The sequence below is a fragment of the Colossoma macropomum genome, unplaced genomic scaffold (assembly GCF_904425465.1).
Source record: "Colossoma macropomum unplaced genomic scaffold, Colossoma_macropomum, whole genome shotgun sequence".
Lineage (NCBI taxonomy): Eukaryota > Metazoa > Chordata > Actinopteri > Characiformes > Serrasalmidae > Colossoma > Colossoma macropomum.
In genome coordinates, this window is record NW_023494791.1 from 21,285,194 (window position 1) to 21,298,024 (window position 12,831).

General features: G+C 38.7%; 1 protein-coding gene across 2 annotated transcripts in view; it reads left to right on the plus strand.

Annotated features, from left to right (window-relative positions):
* si:dkey-28b4.8 (sarcoplasmic/endoplasmic reticulum calcium ATPase 2) overlaps positions 1-12,831 on the plus strand; it is a 40,811-nt gene that overhangs the window by 1,990 nt on the left and 25,990 nt on the right. For both annotated transcript variants that reach the window (XM_036574358.1, XM_036574357.1), the window contains exons 3-12: positions 275-292; positions 643-725; positions 959-1,063; positions 1,693-1,831; positions 4,225-4,391; positions 6,707-6,862; positions 7,198-7,339; positions 10,539-10,705; positions 12,264-12,352; positions 12,579-12,681. In XM_036574358.1, the coding sequence (XP_036430251.1) occupies positions 275-292; positions 643-725; positions 959-1,063; positions 1,693-1,831; positions 4,225-4,391; positions 6,707-6,862; positions 7,198-7,339; positions 10,539-10,705; positions 12,264-12,352; positions 12,579-12,681 (1,169 nt within the window). The remainder of the gene's footprint in view (positions 1-274; positions 293-642; positions 726-958; positions 1,064-1,692; positions 1,832-4,224; positions 4,392-6,706; positions 6,863-7,197; positions 7,340-10,538; positions 10,706-12,263; positions 12,353-12,578; positions 12,682-12,831) is intronic.

A 12,831-nucleotide genomic window follows, 5' to 3' on the forward strand; every position in this document is an offset into this window, starting at 1 on the left:
GTATTGCTCTCATTTCTACATATATGCCCAACTATAATCATAGCTATAGCCATGAACATTAACATTGACCATTTCACTTCATTTCTATGCATTTCTTCTGCCTATTACCACAGTTATAATCATTATTTTTACCTAATTATTTGTGTCAAGTTTTGTCAGAAGTTATAGAATGTATAGTATAATAAATGAAGTAATCGATGTGATTAAGAGAACTCTCTTTTAACTTTTTTCTGTTTTCTCTTTTTATTGTTTTTTATCGCCATTTGTCATGCAGAATTACCAGCAGAAGAAGGTAAGAAACACAGCTCTCTGCTCCGGGTCTGTGTAATGATTAGCAGTGCTTTCATCATTCTCCGTCTGCCTCCCTGGTTTTCCTTTGTTGTACGGGAGATGCTACTTGTCTGGCTAATTAAGGTTATTATTAGGTCCCCTTGAGGGGGGGGAGGATTTGTGTGTGGGGGGGGGGTGTTTGCTGTGTGGCCTGGTTGAGTCTGAATGAATGTGCTGTAGAGATGTGTTTAAAGAGGCTGTTTGGATCAGGGCTGGCTCTGTAGATTTGATGACGAGAGAGAGAAGACTTTTGTTGATATTCGTGTAACTGAGCTGGCCTCTGTAGCATTCTCTCTGTGTTTGTATTTGCAGGGAAGTCGCTATGGGAACTGGTGCTGGAGCAGTTTGAGGATTTGCTTGTGCGGATTCTCCTTCTTGCAGCCTGTATTTCCTTTGTAAGCACTAATGAGGGACAGTCCCCCACTTAAAAACATAAAACAGCAGGGCTAAACACTATGGTGATTTCCACTCACAATTCACCCACACTTCTAATGCAGACCTCTCAGACCAGCAGACCTCTCAGACCAACACTGTCGCTATAATTAAGTTCTATTATTGCTGCTTTTCTTACTCATGTGGTGTTCTGATAAAGGCCTATAGGTGATTATATTGTGTGTCTGTGTCTCAGACCCTGGCCTGGTTTGAGGAGGGTGAGGGCACCATCACAGCCTTCGTTGAGCCTTTTGTCATTCTCCTCATCCTTATTGCCAATGCCATTGTGGGGGTGTGGCAGGTAGGTGTACATGTTTTTTTATAATATTATAAAATATTATTATCTGGGCGCTGGAAGGTATTTTGGTGACAATTTACTGAAGGGCAGCATTAACATACCTACATAAGCCTTTCATGACAGCTGACGTGTAATGTAATGTTTATGTAAACCTACATAAACTATAAAGACATATTTTCTAACAAGCGCCAGTCTTCATAAGAGCGCCATTTGTCTATTTTGATGTCAGTTCACCACTGACATTTGTAGGATTAAACCGTTATAAATGTGTATAAAAGCATATGTAAGTTTTGTAGACATATTTTTATGTGTTTTATTTAATATTTGAAGTGTAGGAGAACAAAAGGAAGCCATTAAAGGAAAAACAACATACTGCAATTATCTGTTTATGGTAATTTCCTGTAAGTTATCTGCTTTGAAATGAGATCACTATTTTCCAAATACAAGGCATTTTCGATTTTTGTTTTTTTTAGAGTATTTAAAACCCATAAAGTTGTAAAGTACTAGCATCATATTACAGTCAATATGTACATAAAACAGTGATTTTAAACTTTTGAACACTTGCATAAAGTGTAAATATGTGTCTGTGTCTGTTCACATTTACTGATAATTGTGCGTTTGTGTGCGTCTAGGAGCGAAATGCAGAAAATGCCATTGAGGCACTGAAAGAATATGAACCAGAGATGGGGAAGGTGTACAGACAGGACAGGAAGAGTGTACAGAGAGTCCGAGCAAGAGATATTGTGCCTGGAGATATAGTGGAGGTGGCAGGTAAGCAAAAAAATACACTTCCAATAAGGCCGCTGTGCTTCGCCCATTTAAAGTATACTTTATTTGGTGCCTGCTTATTTTTAGGTTAGAGATAGTTATGTGCTTGCAGGTGAACATTAATTGTAGATGTAAAAATGAGGCCTCTCATAGCAGCTGATATGTCAGACACAACTGGAAGGCATTTCAGCTGTGACGTGATCCGGCCTTTTGTTTGTTTGTAAAGGACTATCAGAGCTCCCTGCTTAGGATTACTATAATCACAACTGTCCATCTCAAAGAAACCACAAATACACTGCTTGAGAAAAAAAAACATTTTCTCAAGGAAGTGGTTAAGCATTCCCACAACTTGGCTGGCTCGTTTGGCTAGCATAAATTTCCATCTGGAGATGTATTTTTTAAAATAATATTTGAAAAAGGACAGAAGTAGACATAAGATCAAAATGAACACTACATTTTTGTGGTAGCTGTGTTGCCAGTGTAGGTCGGAAGGGTTAAGGCCTAGTCTTGTAATTCTCTTGGCACACTACTAGAACTTCTATTCTAAGAATCCCAAAGGTCATGAGTAAAAGTATGGTTGTATGGTACAGTGGCCTAATGCAGACATCTTGCGTTGTGAAATTGTTAAAAATTTCACTGTGGTTTGTGTTTGATTCCAAAAAACTTTGTCCATAAAAACACTTGACTGAGAGCACATCTGACCTGTAGTATCTGCATATTTTGGTTGGTAAATGCTTTAAAAGTAATTACCAGACCCTGCTATAAGGAAAGGCTGATGCTAGAATGGTGCAATACTAATCTTACCTGCTTTTATTGACTAAATACTGCAGCCCAAGAGGTACAAACTGGCGACCTCAAACGTCTGAAATGTTTTCTTTGACGACAAAGAGTTTTGGTTCTTTGAATTGCTGTTACAAACCACCAGTTCCAGGATTTTTAAAGTAGAAAACAGAATACATCATTAATGTGTAGGTGTATGAAGGCCATTTTAAGGACTTAGGACTGAAAAAGAAATGTAATTTACATGAAGTAATCATTCACCTGTTCCCCCTCGGGCTTCAGTTTACTTTATACTTGGCCAAATGATGTTACATAAGTCATATCACTTAATGCTGTTATTCTACAACAGTGTTTATATTTGTTCAAAGCTTTATTAACATAAGATAATAATTACAGATTATTGGTAACCCTGAAGGTCAGACTGTTCCAAGTTGCTGGATATTTAAAAGCATTTGGCTTCTCAGTATATGATAATATGCTGCTGCTCCAGACTTCACAGCAGTTTCCTCAAACAAGAATATGTTAAACCCTTTAGAGCTGAGGCACAAATTGACTTTTTCTGTCTTTTAACCTATTCATCTTGCCTTTAATAGTGTGTTTTTTGTACAGAATATGATCAAACAGCAGTGTGTAGATTTTTATTAGTTTGCACCACAAACTACCATTTGAGCAAGACAACAAATGCGTAGGAATATACACACTTTGGTCACCTTTTAGTGATGCACTGGTGAAATTAGTCAATAAGCCCTAACACTTAGCAGTCTGAATTCTGTTTTGAATGTGTGCACACGCTTGCTCTACCACAGTGTGTACAACAAATTGTGTTTTTTCTGTTGTCTTGTACTTTAGTACAAGGACAAGAGTACAAGACAATAGAAAAAACATCATTTGTTGGGAGACCAAGACCAAGACAAGTCAGAGTACAAGCACTTTGACTTTTCTTAGTCTTGGCCTTTGGCCTTGGCAAACTTAGTCTCCAGTCCCCACCAAGACCAGTTAGAGTAAAAAAAATTATGTATTTCGTTTTTCTTTCCTTCAACTGTCACAAACGCTCACTGACTCATATTCAAGCAACTGAAAACCAAACCAACTACAGTGAAAAAAAAATATATATATATTTTTTTTTCTCAACTGTCACAGTTGGAATTTCAAGTTGATTATATATGATGAATACGTATATATCTCTGTATATTTAGGAAGGGGTTCTTTGCAAAATTCTTTATAGATCACTTTTAAGATTTATCTCTTTCTATGACCTTTATGACCATGTTCTTGGGATGACCTTGGGATGACACACCCAAGGAATTATCAGTGTCATGTTATGATTAATAAAATCTTTATCACAGAAATAAAAATGTGTTTTCCATAATACGTCAGCTATTATTCTTTTCAAAACTCGTTATATCCAAAATTGTTACAAATAGATATACAGTGTTTTAGAATGATTTTAACGGGGACCAGATCAAAGTATATAAATGTTTCGTAGATTAAGGTTAGGGAGACTGTCCCAACTCAGCACTTCCATTTTCATCATTTTTCTAGGTCATGTTAATCATGTTATCTGAAGTAGAAAAGACTGGCCTCCTTTCTGAACTCTTGGCACCTTTTTTCTTCAGTGGGTGATAAGGTTCCAGCAGACATCAGGCTGACCTCCATTCGTTCCACCACTCTGAGAGTAGACCAGTCCATTTTGACGGGCGAGTCTGTCTCCGTGCTCAAACACACGGACCCCGTACCTGACCCCCGGGCGGTCAACCAGGACAAGAAGAATATGCTCTTTTCCGTAAGTGTGTACATGTGTGAACCTGATCCTTGGAATCAGCTTCTATTAATATACCAGTAGTGGTGTTTGAGTGTGTGAGATGTGTGTGAGATGTTTTACGATTTGACTGTGATGTTTTGTTAGTGTGCGTATGACAAGTGTTTATGTGCTTGTGCCCGTGTGTTTGCGTGTGTGTGTCCGGCCTACCTGTGTGCTGAATAAAACATCAGACGTATTGTTTGCTCCCATTGAGAAATGACGTCACAAGCACTTTGAGCTCTCATATGGATAATGACCAGGGTGCAGCAGCCTCAAAGACCACATGTAAACACTCACACACGCACATACGCACATACACAGAGTCTACAAAGCCTCCATTACCTCACTCCAGCTGAGGACGTCTAATGGATCTATCAGGTCATAAAAGGACAACAGTAGAGAGAGTAGTGAGTGTTCAGACCACCAACACTGCGACAGCTGATAATGCAAACCTTTAGAAACGGTCATGCACACAGATTTAGAGGGATGCTTTGGCAAAAAAAATCAAATTTTCTCTTCACTGTAAGTATGGTCAATGAGCCAAGATGTATTTAGTGTTCCAAATTTGCTTCTTTAATCCTTCTTTGGAGCTCTCACTGGAGCTAAGTAAAGGACGCTGATATCCCACTGATTAGCTGTGTTTTGTCCATTTTATGGATAATAGTAGGGCTGGTCTAAACAGCATTTTACAGGCTATCAATATGCATTGATATTTTAGTCTGTAGAGGAGACACTTCTCTGATACAGTGGAAAATACTTGATTGGGATTTTGAGTATTTTGTCACAATAAACAGATCTGCTGCAATGGTTTAATCAGAAAGGAAAAAAAGAAAAAAGCTAATATTCCTGCCTGAAGGGATTATGTGACAGAACCGGGTTAAAGGAAGATGGATTGGAAGTATGGTGGTACTCGGGTAAGGATCACTGTACTTACATTCTTGAGATTTTTGATCGAACTTGGTGTGTCTCCAAGATATACCAACGTCTTTTCGCAAATTTTGCACTGTGCATTTTTTTAATCATCTGATAAATCATTTGAAGTGCTCCCACACTCGAGATTTCTCAGGCATCTTTACTCTTTTAACTCCTTTGGTCACGTGAGAAGTGTTACAGTTTGTTGCACTCTGAAATGAGATGATGTGGATGGCTGACATGAATTTATGATGCCTTCAACTAAACCAGCTATAATTGATTTGTTTTTAACATTTTCCATATATTATCAATAACTTTTCTATTTTAAAGAGCTCATATACTACATTTGTCTTGCATTTTATTATTACTTTTGAGGTCCATTTATAATATTTGTGAGGGTTTACATACAAAAAAACAGTACTAATTCATTTTTCATGATGGTTTTCTAACCTCTTTATATCTTTTCTAATGTTATGTTACTGGGCCTTATGACTGATATATGTAAACAAGCTCTGTTCTGATTAGTTGCCCTGTATTGCGCCTTGTTCAGAAAGCAGTCTGGGCTAAAGCACTCTTTAGTGCTTTAACTTTAGTGTGAATGGGCAGAGCTAGACTGAATAGGTGGATATATGTAAATGTTTTGGTTTCCGTTACATCACAGAATTTGCAACAGACTGTTTACAGCTTGGTTTCCATATATGGACTGTATGGACTGGGGAAGGAACAGTATATTTTGAAACTTTAACAGTCTTTGTATACTACATCAAACTCCTTTATTTTAAAGAAAGTGAGTACAATTCAGTTTTCTATTATATGGAACCTTTAAGGCTACAATTTCTGTGGCTTAAAAAAGTCAAAGATGGACATAAATAGAGAAACGTAACATAACAAACAAATACTCAAAATTTTTAATTATTGAGGCCAGCCCTAGAAAACAGTACAGCATACAACAGCAGGAGACAACATAACCAAGTCTGTTTGAGATTACTTAGCAACTTTATGTAGACCAAGTCAAGTATCTGATGATTTAGGCTTGCAATTAACACAGTGCTTCCATTGCATCTTTATTTTAATAGTCTAGTAGCCCCAGTATAAGACTAAAGAAGTAAACTTTGAACTTGTAAATCTGGGTTTAGGAAAAAATTGTGGCCGTTTGATTTTTCACCGAACTGTTCCTTTAACTGTTCCACTGGGTTAGAAAGCAGCATTACTGAATGCAATTTATAAGCTGTTTGATCCCATGCCGTGTGCCTGTGTGCGTGTGTGTGTGCGTGTGTGTGTGCGTGTGTGTGTGCGTGTGTGTGTGCGTGTGTGCGTGTGTGCGTGTGCGTGTGCGTGTGCGTGTGCGTGTGTGTGTTTGTGTGTGTATGTATGTGTATGTGTAGGGCACGAACATTGCTGCGGGGAGAGCAATAGGTGTTGTAGTAGCCACTGGTGTGCAGACAGAAATTGGTAAAATCAGGGACGAGATGGCAGCAACGGACCCAGAAAGAACTCCCTTACAGCAAAAACTAGACCAGTTTGGGGAGCAACTCTCAAAGGTAGTGTCCCCACTTCATTCTCGTGTTTCCTCCTCTACTTCTGCTTTTTGCCTTTCATCATTCGGTCACATTTTGTGTTAGCCCATCATCCTCTTTCCCAGTGTCTTATTCATACTAGCATTGTAGATATACATATGTTTTTAATATTTCCACTTAAACTCCTGCTACGGTTTCTTTTTTTTGTGTACACCACCCTCCTACACATTAATAATGGGATTTTCATGATTTTAACTGAATGTAATAATGGAACTTATTATATAATACATTTAATAAAGGAAATGTAGTGATATTGTTGTTGAGTTTCTCTTTGTTTATTTCTCTCATTCTCTTCGTAGGTGATCACAGTAATCTGTGTGGCAGTATGGGGCATCAACATCGGCCACTTTAGTGATCCTGTGCACGGAGGCAGTTGGCTGAGAGGAGCTGTGTACTACTTTAAGATCGCTGTGGCTCTAGCTGTAGCTGCCATCCCTGAGGGTACGGCATCTCAGCTTCTTTTTGTGCAGTGAAACTGTCGTTCTTTTCATACTGCAACACGATGTGAGAGGCATTCAAGTACAAGAACATTCGAGTATGTTTGTCATTTGAACATATGTGCATGATGTCTGCATTTGTATGCAGTATTAAAACAAACTAGTGTGGTATGAGTTAGTCTGAAGTGTTCTAAGCCACACATTATTACATAGTCTCAAAACAAAGGTTTTCAAACAGCACTGCACTTCAGGCATTTTAACTGTATATTCAAAAACAGAACAGACCCAAACGAGAACCAACAGAAATTAGGGTTCTAGTTGTAGTTCATTTTTTACTTGCTTGATAGTTGACTGGAATGGTCATAGGAGTGAGTTGCTGAATGCTAATAACATTTGCATTAGCTACATAACTAGCTAATGTCACCATAGCAAACTCTTTACAAATCCTTGTTCTAAAAATAGTCATTTTGTCTTCATCTGTAAGCGTAAAGAACAAGCTAAACTGTCAGTGGGCTTCAGCCGCAGCTGTTGATTCCAGCTACTCAAGCTTGAATAAACAGTCTGACATTACCCATCAACTGCACTCTGTATATATATCTTTGTAATTGTTAGAATTTCTTCCATTGTTTTTAATTGTTAAATGAATAGTTTGGCAAAAAATCTAATTTACGTAATCTACTAGTTCCAAATGCAGCCAATGGCCCAAGACCAATTTTTCCAAAATGTCCAAATTTTGCTTCTTTACTTTTGAACTGGAGCTGTAAGTCTAATGTTGCTGTAACCAAGGAGGCATGGAAGCAGGATGCAAGTGCAAGTTTTATTTTATTGAGTCAAGTTTAAAGGTGGCTAGCATAGCGGAGAACAAGAAACAATCAAAACAACAGAAACAGAAAACTACTAGAGACTGAAAAACAGCAAGAAAACAAAGAAAAACAAAGAAGAAACTTACTAAACTGGAGGAACAATAAAGTCAGTAAACTTATTCTGGAAGGACATGAAACAGTGACACACGTAATGCATGGCAAGGACGAGGCAGACTAGGGGTGTGGAAATACACTGAACAGAACCAGACGCTCCTGGGGCTAGTGATTACAGAGTGGAGTTACAGATACATCACAGGTGAGGGGCATAACAAAAGGGCGGAGCCAGGGAGAAGCAGGAAAACAAAAACAGAAGCACATGGCTAGACACACGAGGTAAACAAAGCAAAACACACACAGAAACAGAGCAAGGATGTTACAGTTGCTAACAAACACTGGAAGTTAATAGTCTCCAAAACAAATACATGTCCAGACTTCTCTCAACCTGCGCAAACCACAGTCAAATCAGTGCAGTTTAGAACAGCTTTTCACTTACAATGAACCATAAAAACACACACACACACACACACACACACACACACACACACACACACACACACACACACACACATTTTCTAAACCTCTTATCTTTATGGATCGCAGGGACTATAAAAACAGAGAAAAACTTTTCAGAGGAGCTCAAAGAAGGGGCAGCTGTTTAGGATGACCAGAATCTCTTCTTTCCAGAGCACAACTTGTTAAAATTCCCAAAATGTAGGTAGAGAAGCTAAGTGATTGTACTAGAAAATTTGTACAATGTTCGATTACGCATTTGAGGACCATATTTTTGCACCAATGAACCTCAACCCTATGTGTTTATACCTGAATATACACATGAAGGTGTGCGTCAGTTGGATGCCAGATGCACTGCTGACTCCCAGGACCATCGCTTAGCATGAAACATTGTGGCACCTCAGGCGTCAGAATATATCTGTTGCACTATTTAAGGTGGAATGGAAAATTTGAATAAGAAGCTACTGAATAGGAAGCCAACTTCAGCCTCATCCTCTTAGCATGACACAGTGTGTGCACAACGAAGAAGCTCACCTCGGCTTCACGTCTTTGAGTTGTCATCCGTAAATATGTACTTGGTACAGCAGCAGATTTTAGAATATCTCACTGGAGAACTTCCTTGTAATACTCAGGTGAAGAATGATCACCACATACACAGAGATTTTGCACGATAACTTTACTGAATGTCTCTCAAGCTAGTTTGTGGTTCATTGCCAGAAGCCACAGTTTGCATGTGTCTGCATCAGTAGAAAACTGGTGGTAACATACTAGACTGCCCATAAGTTTCTGTGTTGTGTTTTTGCAAAATGGAACACAACACCTCATTTTTGCAGGTTAATCATTATTAGATATGTAACTTCTAACTCTCTGCAAAGAGAGCTGCAAATTGATTTTTTAGAACACACCCCTGCACTACATCCTCCCAGAGTTAGAAGGTGCTGTAGTACTGGACAGCGGGACAATATGCGGATAATAATGTAGTTCTAATTTAAGCTGAAATGTGTAAATAAGGTTTGTCTATTCATTTTACAAGTTTTTTTTTCTAAATGAGTTCAAGTAGCTTTTCACTGTAATCTAAAGTAAATATATGAAATTTTTTTGCATGTATTTGTGGGAATGATTTTGATGACTATTTACTGCTGGTGTTTGTTAGCACCATTAGCCATGCAGCTCCAGTTCTAAGCTAAAGAAGCAAAAACATGGATACCAAACATATCTTGGCTGATCAACCGTGACAGGAATACATGGAGAATCATGTAAATTAGATTTTTTGCCAAACTATCCCTTAAAGTCCTCTGACATGCCTTATAAAATACTGTTTACAGTCTTTTATTATTTGTTAATGTATTTTCTGTACATCATCTGTTTGTTGCAGTGTAAACATATGGTGGAATGGCTTTGGAAAATAATTGTGATAGCCATGTTTGCGCTACAGTGCCTGTATGTTTAACCAGTCAGCAATGAATAATACTGCTAACCTCACCTTTGTGTATTACTAGGTCCTGTTAGTGCCAATCTTGAGCAGGTACCAAACCCATTAAACTGGAACTTTTGGTAGTGGACCATTGGCCAGTGAAAAAAGCATAGTTACAGTGATCTGGTGCCAGATGTTGTAGTGCTTTGTGCAGTGGAAAAATACCTGCAACACACATGTGTGCATCCAGTTATTTTTGTTTAAACAGATGATCATATAACAACAGATAAATCAAAATTGTTTTATTCAATAACGTCATTTTTGAGTATAAATCTGCTTTGCATGCATGTGAAATACATGTGTAATCCTCCCTTTTTCATTTGTCCATTCTCTCTGTCTTTTTGTCTGTCCTATAGGTCTTCCTGCTGTCATTACCACTTGCCTGGCTTTGGGCACACGGCGCATGGCAAGAAAAAATGCCATCGTCCGCTCCCTGCCCTCTGTGGAGACACTGGGCTGCACTTCTGTCATCTGCTCCGACAAGACAGGCACACTGACCACCAACCAGATGTCTGTCTGCAGGGTGAGATGGAGACCCCTCACTGGCACAGCACACTGCAACTTTTATTAACACCTTGAATTTACGAACTTATTACATCTTAAGGCTTGTTGTGCAGTAATTACATGGAAAGCAATGCAAACTAAGTTATTTGAAAGTTATTGTAATGAAAATGGAAGCCTGGAACCACTGACAGGTTTTTTTATGCAATACAGATTCTTCTTAAGCACTGTTTGGATAGGATTATGCTGCGTTCACATACTTGCATTTTAAAGAACGGTGTTCCACACTTCATAGCTGTACGCAACTGATGGTGGCATGAAGTCAGGCAAATGTTGGCGTGGGGACAGCATTATTGGCGAATATAGATGATTATCAGAGGAGAGCTTTAGCAGTGTAGATTGTTTATTTAAGGTGGAAATGCAGTAGGACTTTTTGTTGTACTGGGTTTGTCTATAACTCAATAACGAGACGTTTGACATCCATGGCTCCCATACAAATCAACGTCCAGTTTATTTCACCACTGCAGTTAGCAGCAGAAGTTGTGAAAACTGAACTCTTAACCACTTACTGCTACAGCATGTGGAGCATTGCTGCGGGTGGTGGCAGAATTTCACATCGCGGCTCCGCTGAAAGCAATGGAACATCCAGTTTGCCGTTCTCCATCTCCTGCCAGCATGTGAGCGCGTCATTTACCTGAGGAGGTGGGGTAATTAGAAATTAGTTGAGGAGTTATTTGGTTTATCTAAATTATTGAAACACTCAAAGAAACTTTCTGTCTCTGTCAGACTAAAATCTTGTGCCTCCTAAATGCAGAAAAAGGAAAAACATCTTTAATTTGCAATATTAGTTAATGTAAAATTTTATGCAAGACAGTTTGGACCATTTCTATTCTTCCATTTGGCTTGAAAGTTTCACATAACGTAAAAAGGTAACTGGCATTTTTGGAAATACACAGAGATGTGTATTTCTCTGTGTGAATGTTTTCCATTTATATGTGATCTCAAATCAAGCCGGTACTATCCTACTTCAGGTGTACATCTGAACAGTACAATGACAGAAAAAAATGTTTGATTTCATGTGGCTATGTTGGCTGTAGGCTGTAAACGTTTGCTACCCTTTTTGTTAGAGTGTAAATCGTGTAGCCACTCTCATCTCTGTTGTTAACACTGAAATTTCTCATTTTGGATGAATCACTCATAAACTTATAAACATCCTGTGGTAAAACCACAGTACCCCACCTTCCCATAGAAAATTAATCTTGTCCAAATAGTACTTTATTCTGTTTTTTTTCTGACCAAGAGCTGCTGCACGGTTCTAGCCAAGGATAACCTGTGAATAGTCGTCTTCATGGATGATAAAACAAGATGTACATATAATAATGTAGATAAAAATTCTTGTGAAAATGTCAGTATAATTCTGATGAATCTTACTAACTTAAGCTGTGTGTGTGTGGGTGTGTGTGTGTGTGGGTGTGTGTGTGTGTGGGTGTGTGTGTGTGTGGGTGTGTGTGTGTGGGTGTGTGTGTGTGTGTGTGTATGTGTGTGTGTGTGTGTGCATGCATGCTTGCATGTCTCTGTAGATGTTTGTTGTGGATCTCGTTGCGGGCGAGAGGTGTGTTCTGAATGAGTTTTCAGTGACTGGATCTACTTATGCGCCTGAAGGGGAAGTGTGAGTGCTTTTAACATCTACTTAAAATATAAACGCATACACACATACACAGCATATGACTAACTTCAGTAAAACTGATAATGACACAGTACCTGCATGGTTGGACTGCTTGTGACATAACATTTCTAATCATGAACTCACAGTCTTTATAATCTTTAATAAACTTCTTCCAGAAATCCCACTCTATACTCGTACCCATGCATTCTCTTTCTGTTTCTCCTCTCAGGTACAAGGACGGTGCTGTGGTGCGCTGTAGTCAGTATGACGCTCTGGTGGAAATGGCCACCATCTGTGCTTTGTGTAATGATTCTTCTCTGGATTACAATGAGGTGTGTGTACACACTTGTGTATTCACACAGATATACTGATGCAACAGTACAACTGTATACAGTCCAACAGGGAATGGTTTAAGCTCCTTTGAGAGTCACCAGTGGGACTAAAGCACATAAACAGTACTGATACAAAGACTTTTGAGTATT